Genomic DNA, 25708 nt, shown 5'->3' with positions numbered 1-25708 from the left:
AGAGGATCGTCCCGCCCGATGCACCCAGTCACATCCTTGTGCTCTGCACGCTGTGTGGTCTTAAAACTTGTCATATCTCATAAACGACTCAAGATGAGAAGGTTTTTTTGAAAATGATAGCATACAAGTAACTCGTCCACAGCAGTGAGAGGTCTGTGGCTCAGGACGCATACATCCGTCCATAACACTGCACGAAAATGCAAGTGGCATGCACAGACACATCCAGAGCACATGGAAAACAGCATAGCAGGATCTGTATACACATCCACAGCAGCGAAAGGGTTAATGGAAAAAAGCGTTTCGAGACAAAAAAGTTGGTCCTACTCTACATTAAGTGGTCTTTATGACACAACTGGTTCTGCTAATTGCAAAATTAATAACGATACTAAATTAATAATACAATAGCTTAAATTTGTGAAACTTAAAGTAAATGCAGGACAGTTAAAAAAATAAATAAAAAATAAAAGAAAATATTTAATTTTCTTTCGTAATACCTAGTTAACCAGTGTTATCCACATTTGATACTTTGAAACCACCGCCACTTTAGCCAAAAGTGTTGGCTGACTATACCAAAAGTGCTGTCTGAGAACTTGGGAATGCCATAACTGGTGATGGCCAACTCGTCACCAACAACTTTTGGTCAGCAAGTTACCTGCAGCTTGGTGTTCTCACGCAGGAAACGCTTGTTGTCGCGTGAATCTTCTCTCACTAACTCTTCTTCCTGCTCTTTGAGGACGTTCAGCTCTCGCACGAGGGCTGCAGCTTTACGTACATATTCGTCTCTCTGGAGGGCGAGTGTCTGCTTCTGCTGAAGTAACTCATTCTGAATGGCAGCTGCAACAACACCTCTATTATTTCTTTTTGAGCTACGAGAAGGTGCTACATGCCAACAGAAACAATTATATAAAGTAATGTGACTTTTCTTCTTAGCAAAATTTTCACCATTTGACTGTGTGTTTTAATACTCATTTATTTCACAATATCATGATTTCACATCTACAGCCATTATCAAGAGCAAAAGTGAACTGAAAATCAACAAAGTATACGGATCATACAGTGCAGGACGTAATGTGAAGAACATAAAAGTCACTCAGTATGTAAAGAGCATAACTTAATATCACAAAATATCCGACAAGCCTGAATAACACATCACCGATCAAGTGTTTCAACACATACGGTCATTGAATTGACTTGACTTGACATTGACTTGAAATGACTAGAAGTAAAGATTCAAAAATAGTGCAACTGGTATTTCGAACAGCAAACAAACTTTAATAACATACTGTATTGGCTGCTGCACACAATGTCAACCACATTTTTCTGTTTTTTTATCTTTGCTTGTATCCTGTAATGCGGCGACTGGTCTGTATGACCAGATATATGTTGTAACACTTCAATAACGACAGGTTATTCAGACATGCTGGACATTTTGTGATATGTAAGCAATGCTCTTTAAGGGAGTAGTAACTTTTATGTTGTCCGTATTGTGCACTACATTTTATGCTCTGTGCATTTTATTGATTTTCATTTCACCTTTGGGCTTTGGAACTACTAAAAAGCTAAAATTGCAACAGTGTGAAATAAATGAACGTTGAAACATACAGTCAAATGATGGAAATTTCAATCTGCAAGTGCTAGATGACTGTGGTCCCCAACAAAGGAAAAATCAGTAACATGACAGTTTGGAGAATGAGGGAAGGGAGGAAACTCCAGCTGTAACCTCAAAAACAGCATTTCCTCCAAAGTGAAATGAAAGACTGAAGCTGAGGCAGAAAAAAGTAAAACTGAAAATAAAATAGTACAGATTAAACTTTAGGAGACTTTATCTTCTGTTTTAAAATGGACAAAAGCACCAAATATGAGCTGTGGTGCTTTTGATGACACCATAAAAGTTCTCCTACTCACTTTACAGCGTTACTATGAGAGACATGAGAGTTATTTCATATGTTCATTCCTTTTTAACTTTTTTTTTTTTAAATTCACTCTGTACTACTACTGATATGTACTTGCATCTTACCTTCTTTTTTGGCATCATCACTCTTTTGATTCGTGACAGACATGGAGTGTGAACCTGTAAATCAAATGTCAGTTATTAAACAACGGAAACTCCAGGTATGACAGTCAACAATGTAGGAAAAGGTAGATTGGTACTTACCATAAAGCAGATACCTTAAATTGCAGACAAGCACAATTAAAACATGCTTACATAAGCTTTCAGTCACAGCCTTCATCAACAAAACAGAAACACACACACAAGCAAGCACACCTCATGCACACACAACAGCCGACTCCCCACCTGTACACTACTACCCCTTTGACTTCCCTGCCTCCTCCAGATTGCTGCTTGCATCCCCTGTGATAGCTGCATTCCAGCCCCAGATGCTGCAGTTGGCTGTCATGTGTGCATGAGGTATACTTGCTTGAGAATATGAATGATGTGTTTTTCGCTTTTGCTGATGAAAGCTGTGGCCGAAAACCTTATGTGAGAGTCTGTTAATTGCGTGTGTCTGCAACTTAATGTGTCTGCTTTACAGTAAGTAGCAATCTATCTTTTCCCACAATGTTACATTTCAGTTATTACTTAAACTGCACAGGAGAAAATCGAATGTGAAATATCAGAAGTGAAAACAACTTTACAATCTTTCACACAATGGTATATTAAGAGCATACGCATTTGAAACAGCCCAAAAACAGAAGCAAAGAATTTCTAAAATGAAAGAATAATAATAAAGCTGCAGACATATACAACAGTGATGTTCGTCAGCTTCTAAACTCGCATATTTACTTCTAGGGAAGTACATTTTTTTATCACTTTCTTTTTATAACAAAACAATTTTGGTTTTTGGTTCCCTGTAAAACAAAGAGCAAAAAAGGGAAAGTTAATAAGAGTCCTTTTTAAAAACAGACGTTAAAAGAACAATCTTAAAAGGAACTATCTCCATCATTCCCTCCTTCCTCATGCAACAACTATCAATGTCCTTGTCAAATTTCAATACAAACTGCTAGCCGGATTTATTTGAAACACTATCTATGAAGCCACAATGCGCAATCTCCAGTCCCAGGTACAAACATTCACTATGCCTCACGCAATATATGTACTATAACAGATGAAAGATAAATTATGTGCATTTTACACGCACTACATCTACATCTACATAATTACTCTGCAATTCACATTTAAGTGCTTGGTAGAGGGTTCATCGAACCACAATCATACTATCTCCTTACCATTCCACTCCCGAACAGCGCGCGGGAAAAACGAACACCTAAACCTTTCTGTTCGAGCTCTGATTTCTCTTATTTTATTTTGATGATCATTCCTACCTATGTCCAGAGAATAACTTTGACTGGTTGCTTGTTTCTACATACCTTTTCTGCTATATAATAATAATCACAATCATAATAATTGGTGTATTGTGTGCTAATATGCGTACCCTGTGTACAGTCATCCTTTTCTGATCTTCCCTTGTTCCAACTATAGTACTCGTTAAAACAGGCGGTAAAGAAAAATTGTTTATCTCTCTCTCGCTCTCTCTGTGTGTGTGTGTGTGTGTGTGTGTGTGTGTGTGTGTGTGTGTGTGGGTGCGCGCGCGCGCACACGCAGAGAGAGAGAGAGAGAGAGAGAGAGAGAGAGAGAGAGAGAGATATATATATATATATATACAATTTTTCTTTACCGCCTGTTTTAACGAGTACTATAGTTGGAACAAGGGAAGATCAGAAAAGGATGACTGTACACAGGGTACGCATATTAGCACACAATACACTAATTATTACGATTGTGATTATTATTTTATAGCAGAAAAGGTATGTAGAAACAAGCAACCAGTGCCGAAGTGAAAAAAGAAGGAAAGAAAATACATGCCATAGATTATCAGTTGCTATTAATACAAAAGCGGCAGAGTAAGTCTCATGTCACAATCATTTCTGATACCTCTAATTAGTAAAGCATTTAGTATTTTTATAAAGCAAGACTGTGCTCCTCCACACTGGTTCACTGAAGTGAGAGACAAGCCAAAGTTATTCTCTGGACATAGGTAGGAATGATCATCAAAATAAAATAAGAGAAATCAGAGCTCGAACAGAAAGGTTTAGGTGTTCGTTTTTCCCGCGCACTGTTCGGGAATGGAATGGTAGGGAGATAGTATGATTGTGGTTCGATGAACCCTCTGCCAAGCACTTAAATGTGAATTGCAGAGTAATTATGTAGATGTAGATGTAGTAGAGCTGGCCAGTTTCCTGGCCTTGTAAGCACCCTTTGTATTTATTCATTTTAATTTGACGATAGAGGGGCAAAATTTATCAAACTTTGGTCAAAGACTCTTAGAATCCTATTATTAGAAGGATTGATAAAATTAACTTCGTTGATTATTCATCTCATACTGAAACTGGAAGAGTTAGAACACAGCTTTGGTACAAGGGATCCAGATACTAAAGTGAGACGAAGATAAAGTATTTCATTTTTGTGTTAGTGCATCAAAGTAACTACAAGTGGAATTCAAAATTACTATTAACGCATTTAAAAAAGTGTTGTCAGGTACATATTTAGAGCCCTATATTGAAATTCCTGTGCCACTGCGAAGTAGTATGCCACTAGAGGAAGCAAAACAAAATGGTGCAGCATACTGACTTAGTGGGTGATTCGTTTTCTGCATTCGAAGAGGAACAGCACTGCAAAAATCTTCACTGAGTCGGTGAAGGTATATGGCAACAGTGCAATGCCATACAGTACAAGTGGTGCAGATGCTTACAGCGTGCTCAAACAACTCCAAATGACAGCTAACTGAGTGGGAGGCTGTATTCTGTGAGAACTGGGAATCTCAAGGCCAGTGGAGGCCCCGATGCTTGAAGATCAGCACATCACAATCGAGGTGATGGTGGAAAAGTGGAAATTAGCCACAGATCAGTTCTGAACATTTCACACAACATTTTCAACATTACGAAGGTCGCTGTCCTTTCGGTTCCACGAGTGCCTGTGGCCGTTCGAAAAGCCGACCGAACTGAGGTGGCAGCGGAAATGCTGTTGCTGGGTCAAGCCAATCCGGATGACTTTTTTTAGTTTCCTAATCACTATGGACAAGTGTTAGACAAACTTCTATGATGCTCATACAAAACAGCATAACGAGCAGTGAAAACATGGATACACCACAGCGAAAACGGAATCACACAAAATGATGCTGAGAGTATTTGACACTCTCATTGTATGTTGCTAACAAATTAAAGAAGTAGTCACACAGTTTGAGCATTCGAATGTCGACGTTGTGTGAGCTGAGTTTCTGGTGTCAAAGCATGTAAAAAAACATGATGGGGAATCTTTCTGAACATGTAGAGCAATAGGCTACTGAACATGGTACACATTCTGAACATGCATCTGATGAGATGGAAAATGTCACCTACATCACAAGCAAGTCATCTCTTTTTGGTACAGAGTCAGGAGACAACATATTAGCTTTCGTCTTAAGCCCACATTTGGTGGGTTTTGTATGATAACTTAAGTCCTATGAATATTGAATATACATTAGTGGAAATCAGTATAAAGGAATTGGTTGCACAAAAATTAACATTGTCAGTTGGAAGAGTTCTGCATAATGTGTGTGCCATAGTATGAAATCCAGTATACTGACAAATGCAGTCAAATAGTTTTGTACTTGAGGTCAATAGTACATTATATAACAAGACATTTATGGCTCAGGTGGTAAAGGGTGGAACTCAGTATAAAGGCAGTCTGCTATGTGTAGTGTTAGCGTGTACATATGTGTCTTTACTGCAGAAAGGAAAAAGTCACAATTAGTTCAGTTCCAGACTGAAGCGCCTAGAACTGTTCGGCCACCATGGCCAGCAGTCACCATTAGTGAAAGCATATGTTGTGTACATAAACTATGACTGTGACAATGCCATGTGGAAAACAGTTTTCATGTGATGAAAATGCAAAAATCGGTACAAACAAGGAAATAGGACACTCTAATTGTCAAATTGATAAGAAATTGAGTTGCACAATTACGGTGATTAATAATTTCATTAGACTCAGTGGACAAAATGGAAAATGTGGGCAATGTAGAAAATTACTTGAAGGCATAGATACGATTACTTTTGCACAAAGCAAGAGCCACAAACCATTATTATTCTCAAATTGTTGCTGATTTACAGTTGCCAGTAACTGCATTACTTGTGTGACAAATTCTGTCACATGACAAACATCTAGCATTCAAGAAATGACTGCCGTAACACACATTAACACACAAACATCAACAGGCTAGACTGGAGTTTGCTGAAAAACGTACATCATGGACTTCAAAATGGGATAAAGTGATCTCCGGTGATAAGAAGTGGTTTAACTTAGATGGCCAGGATGGATTTCAAATGTTAATGGCACAATCTGAGAACAGAGAATGAACAGAAATTTTTAATGGTGGCAGTGCTATGATTTGAGCAGCCTTCTGTGTTAAAGGTATCGCTTGACTGAACATTAGAATGAACTCTAAAATCTACACTGAAATGCTAGAGACAGAACTGAATAGAATGTGTGAGGATCTAGAGGATGAAAGTCTAATGTTTCAACAAGATATCATAACTGCATATGTTTCTGCTATAACCAAAAGGTGGTATTCTACCGTATCTTCCTTCGCCATCGGCGTTGTCGTGGTTACCGTGAGACACCGTTATACCAAGAGGAAAGGCGCGTCGATCTTAGAGCATGAGATATGATGACCTTAAGCCATAGACAACACACAACGGTCACGGTAGCACCTGATTCCAGAATAGCTGCAGTAGTTAAGATCTACGAACTATCCCCTGTTGACCAGGTCCCCAAAACTTAACTCGTAACGAGATCCCTTCAAAGCAAATTGTCATAACGATCGTCTATAAAGGCTTCGTACAATGAGAGTACATGTTACGGTTTATGGAATAATAACAGATACGACCAAACTGTCTTGTCTCTTCTGCTTTATTTAACATAACTTCGTTCACAGTTTCATTTCGCATTCACCACTCATTCACCGAAACCCTTTGATGAACAGTTATGGTTGCATAACACCAAAAGTCAATGATAATGATACAGCTTTTCTCCTTTTTATAAATTGAAGCCCGCTCTCCGTGATATAATAAAAAAAAACGGTCTCAATTCCGCGTGCCTCGTGAGACACGAATAGACTTATCCGGGAATTGACCGCCCTGTAGGTGTACTCAATTTAATGACCACACTTCACTGTCCGCTATTTCGCGTAACTGAATGTCCATTTGTTAGTCTGATTATACACTGTAGCTATTTAAAATTCGCCCCTATATTTTTCACAACGCACAATTAGCACTTCGTTACTGGTTTTCTTTTTTTTCTTCTAAGAGTAAACGGAAAAAAAAGACGCCGTATCATCGGCTTAGTCGATATAAAGCAAAACACCTTAATATGCCCAATTTTACCTCTTCTTATAGGATCGGCTACCTTAATCATTAATTTATTACATATTATTTCCAATAACGCTAAACAGGTATCGCCGTTATATTTTAATTGTATTCAAAAGCATGTTACTACTATTATGACCGACCAAATCATAACAAATCGCGCGGCGTGCGTTTTTAACGATAACTTTACGCTATTCAAGTTCCGTTACAGCTGTCTTGACTCGTAATGTTACAGTATGAAGATAAACATATGGATGTCTTACCCTGGCCTTCACTTAGCCCAGATTTGAACCTCAAGGAAAACCTTTGAGGAATACTTGCAAGACGTGTTTATACAAATGGAAGGCAATTTGAGGCCATACATAAGCTGGAAAGAGTGATATGAGAAGAGTGGGAAGCAACATCACTGCAAGAACTATTAAACCTAAAAAATTAATGCTGAAGAGATTTTTTGAGGTATTTATGAAGAATGTAGGTCAGACAAAGTATTAACAATGTAATACCGTATTTACTCGAATCTAAGCCGCACTTTTTTTCCGGTTTTTGTAATCCAAAAAAACCGCATGCGGCTTAGAATCGAGTGTAAAATAAGCGCAAGTTCTGAAAAATGGTGGTAGGTGCCACCACAACTAACTTCTGCCGTTGAATATATATAGCGCTACACAGGCACGCATTGCAGGCACAAAGATAAATACTGGCGCCAAAACCTCCGAGTCAGTAAATAAATTAAAAAAAGGTGGAAGACGAGCTTTTTTCTCCGCCCCGAGTTTCGATCACTGCATTTTCATACATTATCCAACGAAGTAAATACAAATTCCGTATTGTTCATCTTCGAATGTAGCAGCATTTCAATGTACTATGAAAATACGACTGGCAACACTGTTTGGGATGTTTGTCAATATGGCCAACTCTACGTTCTGAATTTTTTCCTACCTGTGAGAAGAGATGGTTGCTAATAGGAACTTTTATGAATTGAGAATCACATGCAGTATTCTCTTCACCATAAGAATAATACGAATATAAACATTTTGCCATGTATTCTATTTTGTTTGCTGCTATCTCATTTAAATCCTATCTGCCTAATGAACTTCGAAACTAGTGTGAGACAACAGCAAACGCGGAAGAATATACATATCATGTCATGTTTATACTCGTATTATTCTTATGCCTAATAGTGATACAGTCAGAAATGAAGCATGGCAATTGACTAGATTTTTAAATCTAAGATGACTCTAATTTCTGTGCAGAATGTAATGTACAAACGAGGCGTCTGCAAAAATTTTCAAATGGCGAAAAATTTTAGCTAAACTCTCGTTCAGAACATGTATCATACGCAGTCTATTATTTGGTTCTTGTTGATCATTATCAAAGAAAGCAGCAGTGTAAGTAACAACAAATAGCAGTCTCTTGCCATTGTTTCGCTAATGAGACAATTCCTCTCTTTTCTTTTATCGTAAGTGGCGGTAGCGCGCACAAAAGCAAGCCATGCCGACATCAGTGACAGGTCGTAAACACACATTATCAGAATGCGACAAACAATGCAGGACACAGTACAACAACGCATTTTCAGCTTCGAGTGACGTAAACACCTATAACAAAGAGAACAGCACTTATCAGATCAAAGAAAAATAAGCAATCGATTCAAAACAGATGAAGCACGTGAAAAAGGAAGGGTACCAGTATAAATACGGGCCTGACGCATAGCAATGGCTACCTGGTAAAGCTTAACTGCTAAGCTTACGACTTGAACCAAACTATTGTAGCTGTATCGTCATTCGTTCAACCTAAATTGTGTCTCATATTTCATTTTTCAGGTGCGGCTTAGATTCGAGTAAATACGGTAACTCAACAGGACAGCGAGTGCCTTCATACCAACTTCCACACACGAAATGCAAATGCCTTTTTTGGTTACTTGTACTATAAAAGAAATTACATAATTACATCATGATTCTTCATGCTTTATATGTATCTATAACTTGCTACATGCTACATGTTTGCTTCAGACTTTACACTATTACTTTTGTGGAACCCTGCCTTTATACTAATTTCAACTACAATATGGCATTTCAAAATACCAGCAAATTAATCTGTGGAGAACCCGTCATTTATCGGTATGATCTGTTGAAATGAAATGATGGAGAACATCACATTGCTGGTTGTGTGTGACTTGCGTGTTATGAAAGTACACCACTTCGAGGCACCGTGAAGATCCGTATAAAACATTTTTTTTTTGTACGATTTGTTGTAATTAAATGTCAGTTAATAAAACGTCTGTAAATGAAGCCTTCAGAAGACAGTAATGCACAAAGTTGGTCGATACAGAAGTTCTGCTTCGGGTAATGAATAGAGATGCTGAGTTACAAAGTGGGGCATGACGTGGTGCACATTCACATTACACTACATCCAAATTATTTTCACTTGCCTCTGAGTTTTCTAATATGTCTGAGGCTCTCTCTCTGCCCAAACTCTTTGTCTTTAAATATGTCTGCTTGTGTCTGTATATGTGTGTGTGTGTGTGTGTGTGTGTGTGTGTGTGTGTGCGCGCGCACACGAGTGTATACCAGTCCTTTTTTTCCCCCTAAGGTAAGTCTTTCCGCTCCCGGGATTGGACTGACTCCTTACCCTCTCCCTTAAAACCCACATCCTTTCGTCTTTCCCTCTCCTTCCCTCTTTCCTGATGAGGCAACAGTTTGTTGCGAAAGCTTGAATTTTGTGTGTATGTTTGTGTATGTTTGGGTGTCTTTCGATCTGCCAGCGCTTTCGTTTGGTAAGTCACATCATTTTTGTTTTTTGATAATTTAAAACAAGCATATTCTATAAAACTTTAAGTAATGTAAATAAAAGTGTGCTCTTCAGAGGGGTGTTTCTTTGATTGACTTCATCTACAGCAGAGGTTGCACTACCTGCAGTAAAATCTGTAGTATTTTCTTGTTTAGTCTTCTATTTCACATGTTCTACAAATTCTGGTACTGAATAGGAACAGTGATCAAATATGAATGTCTTTGCAGTTTTATGAAAAGTGACAATGATGAAATAATTTTCATCTTATATGGAAGGCTATTGTAAATTTCTATCATGATTTTTGTAATGGAACTTTAATAAGCTGATATTCTTACTTATTGTATATGGAACTTTCATTTTTTGCCTTATAAGATGCTCATGGGTAATGAAGGTATTTTTAAGTATGCTATGGACAGAACAACACAGCTAGCATATGGACAAGTGAGAAAATATCCATTTTAACCCATTGGCATACTACATTGAAGAGCCAAAGAAACTGGTCCACCTGCCTAATATTGTATAGGGGGCCCTGTGAGCATGCAGAAGTGCCGTATGGGCATGGGCATGGCATGGACTCCATTAATATCTGAAGTAGTGCTGGAGAGAGCTGACACCATGAATTCCGCAGGGCTGTCCATAAATCTGTTAAAGAGTACAAGGGGGTAGAGATCTCTTCTGAATAGCATGTTGCAAGGCATCACAGATATGCTCAATAATGTTCATGTCTGGGGAATTTGGTAGCCAGACAAAGTGTTTAAACTCAAAAGAATGTTCCTGGAGCCACTTCGCAGCAGTTCTGGACGTGTGGGGTGTCGCATTGTCCTGCTGGAATTGCTCAAGTCTGTCGGAATGCACAATGGACGTGAATGGATGCATGTGATCAGACAGGATGTCTACAAATGTGTCACCTGTCAGAGTTTTATCTAGACGTATCAGGGGTCCCAAATCACTCCAACTGCACATGTCCCACACCAGCCTCCACCAGTCTGAACAGTCCCCTGCTGACATGCAAGGTCCATGGATTCTTGAGGTTGTCTCCATACTCGTAAACGTCCATCCACTCGATAAAATTTGAAATGAGACTCATCCGACCAGGCAACATGTTTCCAGTCATCAACAGTGCAATGCTTGTATTGACAGGCCCAGGAAAATTGTAAGGCTTTGTGTCATGCAGTCATCAAGGGTACACGAGCGGGCCTTTGGCTTCAAAAGCCCATACTGATGACGTTTTGTTGAATGGTTCACTCGCTGACACGTGTTTATGGCCTAGCATTGAAATATGGAGCAATTTGTTGAAATATGGAGCAATTTGCAGAAGGGTTGCACTTCTATCATGCTGAATGATTCTCTTCAGTAGTCGTTGGTCCTGTTCTTGCAGGATCTTTTTTCAGCTGCAGCGATGTTGGGGATTTGATGTTTTACCAGATTCCTGATATTCATGGTATACTCTTGAAATGGTCATACGGGAAAATCACCACTTCAGCGCTACCTCAGAAGTGCTGTGTCCCTCTGCTTGTGCACCGACTATAACATCACATTCAAACTCACTTAAATCTTGATAACCCAGCATTGTAGCAGCAGTAACCAATCAAACAACTGTGCCAGACACTTTTTGTCTTATATTGTCGTTGCTGACTGCAGGGCCATATTCTGCCTGTTTACATATCTCTGTGTTTGAATACACATGCCAATAGCAGTTTCTTTGGCACTTCGGTGTGTTTCTTTGTTAAAATTTTCACACAGCTGTACACATATTTCTGACAACTTTTGTGCTCATACTGAACGCTATTTTACAGTGGTCATTTTATTCTATATGGACATCATATTACACGGTGTTCCATTCAAAAGTGGCCCCACAAACATACATTTGCTTAATTTACATTTACAGGCTTTGCATAAAACACATCATACATTGTTCATGGGGAAATAAAGCTGAATCACAGAAGGCATTGGAAGTGATTGCCCTCAACTTGTAAACACAATTGAACACGATGCTGCAGATTCTCAACTGTTGCTGCCAGAACCTCTGGCGTCACTGCCTGGATTTCATGGATGATATTCTCCCATAAATCTCCCAAGTTTTGTGTTTTGTTCTTGTAAGTATTGCCTTCTAGTCCACTCTGGATGAAAAAGTCAGGGGGTGTTTTATCAGGTGACCTTGGGGGCAGCAGTCCTTTGAAAATCAGTCCACCAGGGGAAAATGATTCAACCTCAGCCACAGTCGCTCGAGACGTGTGGCATGTTAGACCATCCTGTTGGTACCAGCCAAGTAAGTTCATCATCATCCAACGCGTTCAGAAATTTGTGCAAATGGTTCACAAATTCCTGAAGCATTTCGATGTAAACTGCACTTGTCACAGTAGGGGGGAGGGGGGGGGGGGGGGGGGACGCCTGATGATGAAATGTGATGCCACTGGACAGAACACACCAATCTTTTTTGAATGCGGGGGTTGCTCGACCAGTGCATGTGGATTTTTATTACACCACACATGTGTATTCTGAGAGTTTATTTAGCCAGACAGGTGGAACCTGCCTCATTAATGAACGATGTGTACTGCTTTATTCCTGGCACCTAAGCAATAAATTGCTGAAACCAATGGCAAAATGTAATGCGTTTGTCTTCATCACTGGCATTCAGCTCATGAACAGCTGTAAACCTGTATGAATACATGCTGGCTTTCTTTGCAGCTCTGTGACATGTGCTCCATGACATTCCACATTTCTAAGATACAAGTCGAACAGACTTTGCAAGAGAGGCCAACAATCATTGTATTACATTAATCACCTTTTTTTTCCGATAATGGTGTCTGACCCCTGCCATGAAGACCCAACACAGTTTCACGGCTCTCCATTTTGTTCACTAACTTTTGTATGCAGCATTTAGACAGTATATGCTGGTCCCCAAAACATTCAACAAACAGTCACTGACATGCCTTAATGGAACCAGAATCTAATATTGTTTCACAAGAAACACACGCTCTTCGACAGAACAGTGATACACTGACACCAAACACTGGACGCCAGCCAGTGACATGAGGAAAACACACTGTGGCATCAAACCATGTTGCAGAGTACAGTGTTGCCACAACAATAATCACAAATTACATTGTGCAATTTCAGTGGAATTACTACACTTGTTCGTGAGGCCTCTTTCGAGTGGGACACCCTGTATGAGATATATTCAAACAAAGTTTAATTGAATATGACAGGTGTTAAAACAATCCTCCACACATAGAAAAACTTTGCCCTGATCATATTGAAAGCAGGATTATCTGCATTGTCCTCTGCTGCAACACACCGTGCATATTCTAGTAGGGAATGCTTTTTTGTCTCTTTAGAGTATTTTTGTAGGAAAACGATCCTACTTGCTTTGAGTCATAGTGAGTTTTCTTCTCGATTCTCTTGTCACTGTCATTAATGTTGTGTTCTGGCCCAAGGATCTGCAGAAACCAGCAAACTATATTAACTTCATTGTTGCTGTTGCTAACATGAGAGCTATTCCAAACATTATCCCACTTCCACTCATCAGTAATTGTCAGTGAACTTGCTACTTGCTTCGGGCTTCCATAAGTTGCCGTCATTGTTGTGTGTATAAATCCTCTCCATAGTCACAAATACCATTGTCACTAGAGGCAGATTTTGAATAATCACTGTTTTCAAATCTATTCCTTCACCAACAACTCTTAAATCACTTTCTTCAAGCAACTAGCATATTCTTTCACCTTCAGATTCATATGGATCACCGTAAAAAAATGCTCTCCCACGAGGCCCACTGGTCTGTTTCAACATATACAGCTTCTGTCAGTTATTGCCAATGTGGGTGAACTAATGTCAGAAGAGCCAGTAAAGCAGAACCCCACTAAAGTGGCATTACGGGTCAGCTGTATGGCAATGGAAATATCTGTCACTGTACATTACGACGCAAGAGTACCAAAGTGGATATATCCGTCATTGTACACTAATGCATTAACAGAGCTAACAAAAAGATTTTACACCCATCCATTTTGTAAACGAACTATACGATCTGCAAGCTAGATACTATCACATACACCACACATACCATATGCACAAGCTGCATAGTTCCTGAGCATTCAGCAGCATGGTGAACATGTCATACTCAACACCAATGTTTGAATGCCAGGTCCGTGTAATGAGATCTTAAGCTTGTACAAAGCAATCCGTGATAGAAGCATACTACTGGAATCTTCTGATGAGATTACTGGAGGCTGTCATGATTAAGTGTTTCAGAAAGCTGTCCGAGAGGATGCTTTAGTTTCACAATAATGCCCTGGCTCGTGACACATTACAACACATGCCTCTTTCCTCCTATGAAGATATCACTGCATGGCAGGCACTTCCAGAGTGTTGATAAGTAATTTTTGAGTTAGAAAATTTTGTGAATAGCCGAAATGCAGATTTCCATGCCAAAGATCCCACTGAGGCCTCTGTCATTGGGAAAAATGTGTCACCTCAAAGAGTAAATACGTGGAGAATTCTTCGAAGTGAATTACAAGTCATGTTATTAATTTATGAAAGTGTACAACACACTTAGGAGACATAGTATTTAGCACACAAGGGTCGGTCCTCTTAAATCTCAGTCACTGACTATAAAAAGTGACATTTATGAAGCTGTCGATATGCTGTCAGTTGTGAATTAGAGTATGGTGCAACTTCTCTAGTGGCTGTGTCACAAACTCACCTGCTGTCGATGTACCGCCGTCTCCACCAGAACCTGGTGCTGGCGCCGCTTCAGAATACATGGTAGACAAGGAACTGTTCTGCCAAGACTGTCCTGCTGCTTGCCCAGATGTGCTGTACTCCTGCACATGTGGAAAGGGCTTGTAAAATTTTAATAACTCAGTGAAAGGAATATGGTATGGTACACACTGGTTCCCACATATGAAAGAAGGAATAAACCAGAAGAATGGTAAAAATTACAGAATACATTAATCAACTGAGACACAAACAGAATACAATGTTACTATAGTTACTATAGCCTTTTAAGTTTAATAAAAACAACAAAAGAAACATTTTTTTGGAAGTTATTGCTTTATTGTTTATCAAAATATTTGCCTTTCAAATTTTTACCTTTTTGCATGTGTTTAGAGCAATTGTAAAAACTCTTTTTCCACTCTAATATTGGTACCTTAAAAACACGAGTTTCACAGGACTTAACAGCATCTCGAGGGGATCCTTTTTTACATAAGGCAACAAGAAGTAGTAGCCAACAAGTGATAAACAGATGAATATGGACAATGAGAAATTAATTAAATGTTTTTCTCAGTCAAGTAATCAATATGATCAATAGCTGGTCTTGATGTGGTTTTTAGGCAGTCTTCGAACATCTGACAAAGTAACCATGTCCCAGCTCTGATACACATTTCGCAAACATTTTGGAAATGTTCTCACACCAGAACACAAGCTTTACATCAGATGAATACAGGATAGGTACACAGATTTCATGTCTGGAGGGGGAGACGGGGTGTGGAGGGTGGCATGGAGGGCGGGATAAGGAAGGGGAGTGGTGGGTAAGGAACATTGCCACAACATGAATAACAGGCCAACCACAAAGAGCATGACAAAATAGGTGAAGAGCAGGATGAAGATTTGTGACAGCTAGTGTTATCACACTGAAGATCAATGCTATGTTTTCGCTCATTTCTCCTTATTTTATCATCAAATTGTGACGCACGAATTGTTGCACAAAATTTCAGCATTACATGTTCTTTAATTTTCTAAAGTGACTGTTGTGACGTGTGCATTGTAGTCTAATGAATGAGTGATCGTTTTCTTGGGAGTTGTGGTGATACACGTCGCTTCATAAAATAAGATGTCAAATGTATAGGTCCATATTTTTAAGTGGGTTGTTATGTTTATTTGCACGGGGTGAGATTTAATGAAGTACAGCACGCATCTTCAAAATAGGATGGTGAGCGCACAAACTTCATGACAGAAAATACCTGGGGGTAAGACATTCTGTGGATAACCGGCCTACCTTGGAAATACAATGTGTTCCAAAGTGTTGGTTTATGAACAATGGATGTTAGTTAATCAAATGTTAAAATGATATTTGTCATTCATTCTAATTCAGTACCTGGAACCCAGAAAGTTGATGTAATCCGATTACTGTATGTTTTGTTAAGACAATACACAATTTTCCAGAATGAGTTTTGACTCTGCAGTGAAGTGTGTGCTGACTTGAAACTTCCTAGCAAATTGAAATTGTGTGCCTTACTGGGACTCGAAGATGGGACATTTCCCTTTCACAGGCATATGAAATTGAATGATCACACAGGTTCAGTTGTGGGTAAAGCAGATGGTACACTTCAGATTATTGGTAGAATACTGGGGAAGTGGAATAAATATACAAAGGAGATTGCTTACAAATCACTCATGCAACCAGTTCTAAAATACTTCTCAAGTGTGTGGGACCCATACCAGATAGGACTAACAGGAAATACTGAACGTATACAGAGAACAGCAGCACAAATGGTCATAGGTTTGCTTAACCCATGGCATAGTGTTGCAGAGATACTGGAGGAAATGAACTGGAAGACTCTTAATGATAGATGTAAACTGACCCAAGGAAGCCTATTAACAAAGTTTTAAAAACTGGCTTCCAATGATTACTCTAAGAATATACTACAAGCCACTACGTATCACTTACATAGGGATCATGACGATAAGATTAGAATAATTACTGCATGCACAGAGGCATTCAAACAATCGTTCTTCCCATGCTCCATACATGAATGGAACAGGAAGAACCCATAATAATGGTACAATGAGACATACCCTCTGCCATGCACCTCACAGTGGTTCGCAGGGTGTAGATGTAGATGTAGCTGTAGAGTGTGTGCTGAGTCCTATCATTAGTAGTGCCTGGAGAGATCAGTTGCTAGCCAAATGCAACGGCCCAGGTTAGAGTCAGTATATGGCTCACAGTATTAATGTGCCAGGAACTTATTAACCCCACTGGAATTTCACTAACTATTTGCCAGAAATGTGATGTAACAATTCTAAATTGAAATGAAATAACAGGTGGAGCAAAACTTCTGACACTGAATATAACAGCAACACCAAATGTTGGTAAGGGGTAGAAGGTACCGTATTAAGACTCTTCCGAGATTTCCAAGTGGTTTATTGTTTTCAACTACAGTGCCGCATTCCCCTCAGTCTGTGTCACCAGGTCCCGCAATGCTGAGTACACCACTTCGCTGTGTGCGGTACAGCTTGACGTGGAATGGGAATGGCTGCCACAGCGACATGTGCACACACTGCTGTGTGTCTGTCTCGTACGGCCGCATTGTCACAATGCGCCGACAGTCGACTCAGCCGTCTTCGCCCCTGCTGCCTCAGCACAGCTCATCAGGAACCGCAGGCAGCTTCTTCCCGTCATGGTTCAGATAGCGGGCGACAAGAGCATGTGATCCGAAGTCCGAATCTGCGGCCCTTGCCTCGGATGTCTCCGGTGTGTGTTGGGAGCCACCAAGTCTGTCCGTGGTAGTGAGCTGTGGAGTGGCCCGTCATTGGCTGGCTATGGATCCCGCATCAGCCTCTGAGGGTCGAACTAGTGACCTGCCGTGGACTGGAACGCTGGCATCCCATCTGCTGCTGGTGTGGCCGGTGATGTGAAATGCCCCGCCATCGAGGAGAGCTGTCACACTTGAATGCCTTGTTAGAAAACCGGCACCTATTTATACGCGGCTGTGTGCCTCTGTTTTGCTAACGCGCCACTCTGAGTCATGTACTCACAACACCTAGGTTGTGCCAGTGGACCCCTTCTGCCTGTAACTTGCACCATGCAAACCGCTGCTTTTACTCTTTCCAGTGGTTCGACAGCCCTGTGGCCTCCATTATACTTCACAACTGCTGGTCAGCGTAACTTACTGTCAACAGGCCCGCGCCTGGCTGTAACTTGTGCGCTCAGAAATGTTGCACCGAATCTAACTTTCCTATCTTAAACTGTGGTGCCGCTACAATAAGTTCAAGAAGCTTATAAAGGCATAGGGGCCATGAATAATGGTATAGAATATGTAAATTAACATTGCAGTTCTGAGTGCTTTGCGAACAAACCCCTTCTGTCGGTTTTAGTGCCCCTTGGAACACCCAAACAGCTGGTTTGCTGCTCAGTTTCACACTCGTATGAATATATCAGAGTTTCATCTTCTTTTATAGCATGCATGCTCTCGCTTTCTTTGCACATCTCTGTCTTGGACCACACATCAGAGAACTCATGTAGTGACAAAATATTTATGAAGGCAAACGCTGGCTGATCTAGATACATGCAGCAACATCTCATTTCAGCAGGTTGTTTATGATGTGTCAGTCAATTAACTCTATCTCAACAGCAGTGCAGGGTGACTTCTGTATCTCAGGGTCCAACCTGTTTGGCTAGACCATGCATGACAATCCGCACTGATTCCTGCACCATGTTTCTACTCTCTCCCAAAAACTGATAGTCATTTTCAATACTTATTCTTCATTTGATAGCAATATGGCAGCAAAGAGTGAGTCTGTTTGTAATGAGTGTGCTTTGTTCAGTGGGAGGGAACGGAAGGGCAATTTCTGATTTAATTTCAGTGGTGCAATGTCATGGCACATAAGCCAAGAAGTGTTGTGCCAGCTACAGGTTGATCAAATAAGGAAATATTTCAGAGAGCCTGCTGACTGGTGGAAACAGTCAGGAGGCAGACTTGAATGTTCAGAGTTAATTTGTGACACACCACATAGTGGAGATGTTGAGTTGCAGGCAGGCACAACAAAATACTGCTAAACAAGTAGTCTTTTGGCCAAAAGCCCATCTTCTGAATTAGACAACATACACACACATGTTCACATAAATGCAACTCACACACACAACCAATCTGGTTGCCAAAATCATCTGGCCAAATGGCTCCAGCAGTCAAAGACAGCAGTCGTGTGTGAGTTGCGTTTGTGTGAATGTGTGTGTATATGTTGTCTAATTCAGAAGGTGGCCTGGCCGCAAGACTACTTGTTTATTAGTTTTTTTATTGTGTATGCCTGTGACTCAACATCTCCACTACGTGGTGAGCAGCCATCTACTCTTTTTATAAAGTCATTATTCCATGCTGGATTTTCCAAAGTAAGTTGTCTTAGATACTGAATCTGGGTAAGTACAAGTAAGACTCATGCACTGAGGGATCTGCACAAACTTAATTATGAATATAGATATTTCATCCGTCCTGGGAATTGGGAATTTGGTGATTTTGCCTATTTTTGATATCGACACTTGCAAGATATAGAAATATGTGACATTATGGTCATATCTTTTGACTGCACTAAGATAGAAGCTTAAATTTTTTTACACCGCCAAGGGACCACGTACTTCAGTGTGTGACACTGACTTACAAGCTTAAATTTTTTACATTGCCAAAGGACCGTAAGTGACATAAATTTCAACTTTATATGTCTATGTGTTCCTGAGAAAAAGGGATTATAGCAGGCAGACAATCAGGCTACCGAATAACAAATGAAATGAAGAAAGAGTATTGAAAAAAATAATTTTTCATGTGCAATATACCGTAATTACAAATCATCACTTTTCGGATTCTTTCATTTACTTGTACTGTGGCAGCTTGGTTCCAGCCAAAGTTCTTGATTTTAGGTCAACGGGAAGTGGCCTACACGTTTTGATGAATGAGTTTGTGAGTATCAAAATATGTGACACAAATGTGTATATCTTTTGATTGCACTGAAGTAGAAGCTTAAATTTTTTACTCTTCCAAGAAAGCATAGACCTTAGTACGTGACACAAATTCCAACTTGACACATCTATCCAGACCCAGGCCTGAGTAACCAGAGATAGCAGTTGTGAGTAAGACGTGCTAGCTTGCATGACTGTGTGTGTGTGTGTGTGTGTGTGTGTGTGTGTGTGTGTGTGTGTGTGTTTCTCTTTCCAATGAAGGCTTTGGCCAAAAGCTTAATGGGTAAGTCTTTTTGTTGTGCTTATCTGTAAATGTGTCATCTTTAAGGTAAGTAGATACGCAAATCATGTATTTGTACAAAAGGACAAGATACAAGAACACTACCAATAAAAACAAGATGTTGGAAGCCAGTCCCAGCAGATAAATGGATCACCCAAAAGCTGAATTTCTATATATTGAGGCAGGCAGAATGGTGCACAACGGGTTGTTGGGCATGTGGTAGCCGTGTTAGATGGCATACGCGTCAGGTTGCAGCACATACATCTTAGCAACTGATGACAGAGTAAGTATCATGATGCGAGCACGAGCATTGTATGAACTGCTTTCAGCGAAAATAGTGATTACACCCTTGCTATGCAACATTGTGAACTAACTCATCACAACAGTACAAAACCTGTCACACTCTAAGAATCTCAGTGAAAACTGCGCGAAGCTGGCTGCAACACCTCGTTCAATAGGTATTGCATTATGCATCTGTCATGGGCTATCCAAATGAGTTAATACATCTCTTGATTGAACACTGACTGCATTTTTGAATGATTACAAATATTACTAGAGCTCTGCCTGTGACTATTTCAACTGATTATCTGCTTCAGACTAGTGCTTAGCAAGTCAACACCAACAGCATAAGTTTATTCTGTCAATATTTTTTAACTCATTTAAAATCTGATATACTCCCAGTTTCTATAAAATAGTTCCATCTAGGGGGGAAAAAAACAAGGAAAAAAAGAAAAGAAAAAACACCTCACTTCATTGCTCTAAAGGTCTCCATAGCAAAAAGAAGTACTTCAAATGCTACAATTCCAAACAACCTGACCGTTGGCATACTTTATAATTGTTCTTTAGCTTAGTAGTTGGATTTTTCTCTGTACAGATGTTTGTGGTTTCAGACTTTATCATGTCTAGAGACTGTCATTCAGCATTGCTACTGTCGGTACCGCTAATCATACAATGAATCCAAGCAGTTTGGAGTACTCGGTGACAGTTTAGTACCAAAATTTACAATCTGTAGTTTGTTTTGACAGCTAAACAATTACTTATGTGTAGCAACAATAACAATATCAGATGTGTGTATTAGTTTCATTTAATTTAACGGGTTTTGGTGATACAATCCACCACATCTTCAGGCCCCTATAAGAGACAGGGTGGTCATGTTACCAATGGGGATAGTCATGCACAAAACTTATTGCTGAGTTGATGTGCTGCAAACAGACACACTACACACAAGTTCTGAGGATGCTGATGGTTTCTAGTTCTTTTACTAGAAGAATGACAAAGATTTTCCCTGAAAACATGATCACCTTGAGTTGTAGAAGGGGCCAAAGATGGTGGACTGCATCATCGGAACCGATGGTAATTAAATAAAACTAATACACTCAGGTGATGACACCACTGTTATTACACTTAAATGTAACAGCTGCTATCTCATGATTCATTATAAGTTTGATGGCTAGACAACGATGCTCCTAACGAGCACATGGGGTGTGTGTTATGCAGAATACATATTGTGGATGCAAGGCAGTCGTCACTCTGTAAGAAGTAACAGTCTGCCAAAAACGCAGGAAGATTGGGTAGGCTTACGAGGAATGACCGAAACACTGACAGCCTTGTGGCAGCTGAAATAGTGAGTGTTAACATCCTAAATGGTGTCATACATAACCACTAATATCAACAAGCTTCTGAACCAAAATCGATTACATGATCAATAGTGATCGTACCGTTAAGCACTCTCCATATGGCCTGTAACTACAAACAAGATCTCAATGGATAGTCAGAATCTCAGCTGAATAATATTAAAAGTAATCATATTTGAAATTCAATGAGCCATAAAAGAGCAGCTGGGACCAATCGTTACAATGTCATAAATAAAGGAGTGTGCTATCTTTATAAAGGTGCTATCGCATGAAACAAACCCACGATTGCACCCCAGTTACACTGTGTGAATACCTTTGATCATCTGCTATAAATAAATTGTGTAGTGGTAGAACCAGGCATAGTAATCAACCACCTCTCCCTGTCTTGTGATTTTCTCTTCCATGTAGTTATTGACAACTTAGGCCTAACATTGAGAAACCATGCTCTGCCTGTCACAAATCTTGATAAGGAGTGACTGATCAAGAATTACACCTAACCCACACCAACCAATGATTTGGAAGGTGGAAGTGGATCCTGTGTCCCAACAATAGGTAAATCAAAACAATTCTCTCTGTCCCTCAGTTTAGAGGCAACATTGCCAGTCCTGTATGTTAAGGACAAGTGAAATAACAGACAATGCTGGTCCTCAGGCTATATGGTGGCGGTACCCCCATCACTGGACTTTCTTCCAACTGGCCAGCAACCGAATGGAAGGACACAACTTCACCCTTTCAAGTCTGAACTCATAAATAGTTGGGCTGACCACCACATCGGCAGTTCAGGTACAAGTAAGAAGAATGAGTGGAAAAAGCAGAATATTATAAATATTGCCTCATGGAATGTGCAAGGCATAGCCCTTAAAGAAGACCAGCTAGATGAAATACGGGCAAAACAAGGAATTTCAATAGCAGCAATTTCAAAAATCAAAAAGAATTTAGGAGGTTCGAATGAGACTCAAAATTACTTATAGGTTTACAGCAAAGCTAATCAGAAAACAAAGAACCAAATCTGGCTTCAGGTCAGCAACCAACAGCTAGACTTTCTGGACAAAATGATCAGTAAATTGCAAGTGAAAGTATCACAAGGCTACATGACAGTGACTGTCTATGCTCCAGTTGCAGGAAAAAGAAGAAAGTGACAAGTTCTATTCTTATTTACAGAATATCATCAGCAAAATCAGTAAGTCCTACTTGATCATAGTAATGGGGGACATGAATGCTTATGTGTGCAACACTAAAAGTAATGGTTACAGATTAATTGATTTTTGCTGTATATAACCAATTCTGAATTATGAACACAATGTTCAAACATAAAGCAAGTCATAAATTCTCTCTGGAAGTCAGGAATCTCTGGCCAGTAATACATTATATTCTTTGTAATAATGAAGTGGCTGATATGGTACTGGATACAAGTGTGTTCTGAGGTCATGAAATTGAATCTGATCACAACTTTCTGGTAAGCTCCATACTAATAAGACCAATATAAGATAAAAAGAGGTAGAAAAACTACCAACGAATGAAGAACTTGCCTTCCATTTACGCATTCTGAGAAACCCCAGTATACTTTGGTTATACCAAAAACAACTTTATGAGCTAGTGAAAATCTTGTCTATAAAAGAGAGGTCCAGGGAAGAATGGGAGACTCTCCAACACAGTCTAAGAGAAGCTGTCACTCTGAGCCTTTGCAAAAATGCAAAATGGCATAGGAAAAAAGGACTAAGAAAATGGAATGATGATGTCAAAAAGGCTGTAAAGGATAAACAACAAGAATTTGTGAAATATCCGTCATGCAAGCCATCTGGATACTTACTTCCAGCACTAGTTTCAATTGTCATTCCTATCTTCAAAAAAACAGACATGAAAAATTTTGTTTAATTACCGAGGACTAAGCTCACTGAACTCTGCATAAAAATTTTTGTCAACATTGTCAAAAATAAACTGTACAGACACTATGAACAACCCATCATGGGATAGGAGCAAAATGGATTTTGAAAAGGAATTCGTGCTGTGATGGCTATTTTTCTCTGAAATTTAACAGAAAACACAGAGAATTTAATTAAGAAACACATACTGCCTTCTTTGACATTAAAAAAGCTTTTCATAAAAGCAAGAGAAACAAATCATTACAGATCCTGGTAGATGTTCACATCCCCCAACAACGAATTGATAATATACACAACATTTGAAAAATGCAAATTTAATCTGTATCAACAAAGAGGACAAATTATAAGAGGTGGTCAGAATACAAACAGATTTTCAATAAGGATGTGGCTTTTGAACACTCTAGTTTATTAATAACGCAAATAAAACCATCCACAATTAGAGAGAAACCCCACATGGCTTCATCAAATCAACAGACACATGAAGCTAGATGTTTACATTTTTGCAGCTGATTGTGCTCTTGAAGCATCTTTGGAGGTTAACCTGGCACATTCTGTACAAAATTTACACGTTCTATCTGAGAAATACCCAGTACAAAGTGAGTTATGTTTAAAAAATATTTCTAGAAAGAGTGAACACATTCACACATTTAACCAATAAACTACCATTTCTAGAAGAAACAGACCTAGCTGAAAAAGCCACCAGATATACAAAAACAATGGGAGCCATTAATAATGTTATGAAACCTTCCCTAGTACAAAAGCACAACAGAATATGACCTCGGCAAGACCTCTGCTGTGCTGTGGTAGCAAGGCCTGGAAAGTTAAGATGAAAGGCGCAAAAAGACTAACAGCCTGTGAAATGAAATTCTTGAGATAAACAGCTGGTTACAACAAATGAGATCACAAAAGGAATGAAGAATGTGTCAGAAGAACTTAAAATGGAATGTATCAACGGAAACAATCAATTTTTGACAATAATTACATTAAAATGGAATAGATCACACATTATATTCAGGACAACCAAACAGTAGGAGATAACATCTACAATGAAAGAGCTCAAAAAGAACCCCAAAATCCATGCTACACTACCACCCTGACATTGTAAAATTGCTAGGTCAACAAACAAAAAGATGAAATGAGAATTTCTCAATGAGACTGTAACAGTTTAAGCAGCCTGACTTGGAAGGAGGAGGAGGAGGAGGAGGAGGAGGAGGAGGAGGAAGAAGAAGCTCACAATGATGATTATCACTAACTTCTTTTAATTCCAGTCTGTGGTCACAAAAATTGTTGTCAGGCGATTGATATCGGTCCATAGTGACCAGCTTCACATCTGTTTAAAACATATCCCAATATAATAAAGCAAATTTGGCATTGTTAAGAGACATAAACAAAATTACCTACGTATTGTTGAACAGAATTAATACGCCAATTAGGCCACAGTGTCGGCACAAGCAGAATCTCACACTGAATGAATCCATTCAAATTATGACTATTGTGGCCTACTTCATGCTTATCATTTGCTATGTTCAAAAATGTCTAACTAGTTTTGTTTATATCTTTGAACGGTGCCATTCCGGATGTATTACATTAAGATATGTCCTGAACAGAGCTAAAGCAGGATCATATGGACTGAAATCAATAGCATGACAACAATTTTTGTGATTTTGATTGAAATTAAAGAAACAAATTCTATTTTGACCACTGCCACCATACTGCTGGTATGTGATGGTGCACAGAAAGCATACAAGCACTACTAGGTGTTCTTTTTTTCCCTCCTTACGTTGGTACACATGTCAGTATGCCATGTAAAATTGCAAGTCATTCCAGGCAGTAGCTGACTGTAGGCAGTCGTCTGAAGCAGGTGCGGTGCCTGTGGCGTTGAAAATGGAAAAAAAAAGTAGCATGTACTGATGAAATTCTTCGTAAAATAAGGTTTACCACCAACCAAAATTCATTTGTGGCTTGTAAATATATATAGCAGCTCTTCACCTTGAATTTTCACCGTGAAGAAATGGGTAGCCAAGTTTAAAAATGACGGCGAAAGCATCCATTATGATTCACG

General features: G+C 39.4%; 1 protein-coding gene across 3 annotated transcripts in view; it reads right to left on the bottom strand.

Moving 5' to 3' along the window:
• Positions 1-25708, bottom strand: part of LOC124717330 (zinc finger matrin-type protein CG9776) — a 278463-nt gene that overhangs the window by 143651 nt on the left and 109104 nt on the right. For all 3 annotated transcript variants that reach the window (XM_047244160.1, XM_047244161.1, XM_047244162.1), the window contains 3 exons: positions 14882-15002; positions 2018-2071; positions 653-834 (listed from right to left, as the gene is read on the bottom strand). In XM_047244160.1, the coding sequence (XP_047100116.1) occupies positions 653-834; positions 2018-2071; positions 14882-15002 (357 nt within the window). The remainder of the gene's footprint in view (positions 1-652; positions 835-2017; positions 2072-14881; positions 15003-25708) is intronic.

Source organism: Schistocerca piceifrons, chromosome 9 (assembly GCF_021461385.2).
Source record: "Schistocerca piceifrons isolate TAMUIC-IGC-003096 chromosome 9, iqSchPice1.1, whole genome shotgun sequence".
Classification (NCBI taxonomy): Eukaryota; Metazoa; Arthropoda; class Insecta; order Orthoptera; family Acrididae; genus Schistocerca; species Schistocerca piceifrons.
Note: the sequence above shows the minus strand (reverse complement) of the source record. Positions and strands in the feature narration are given on the sequence as shown.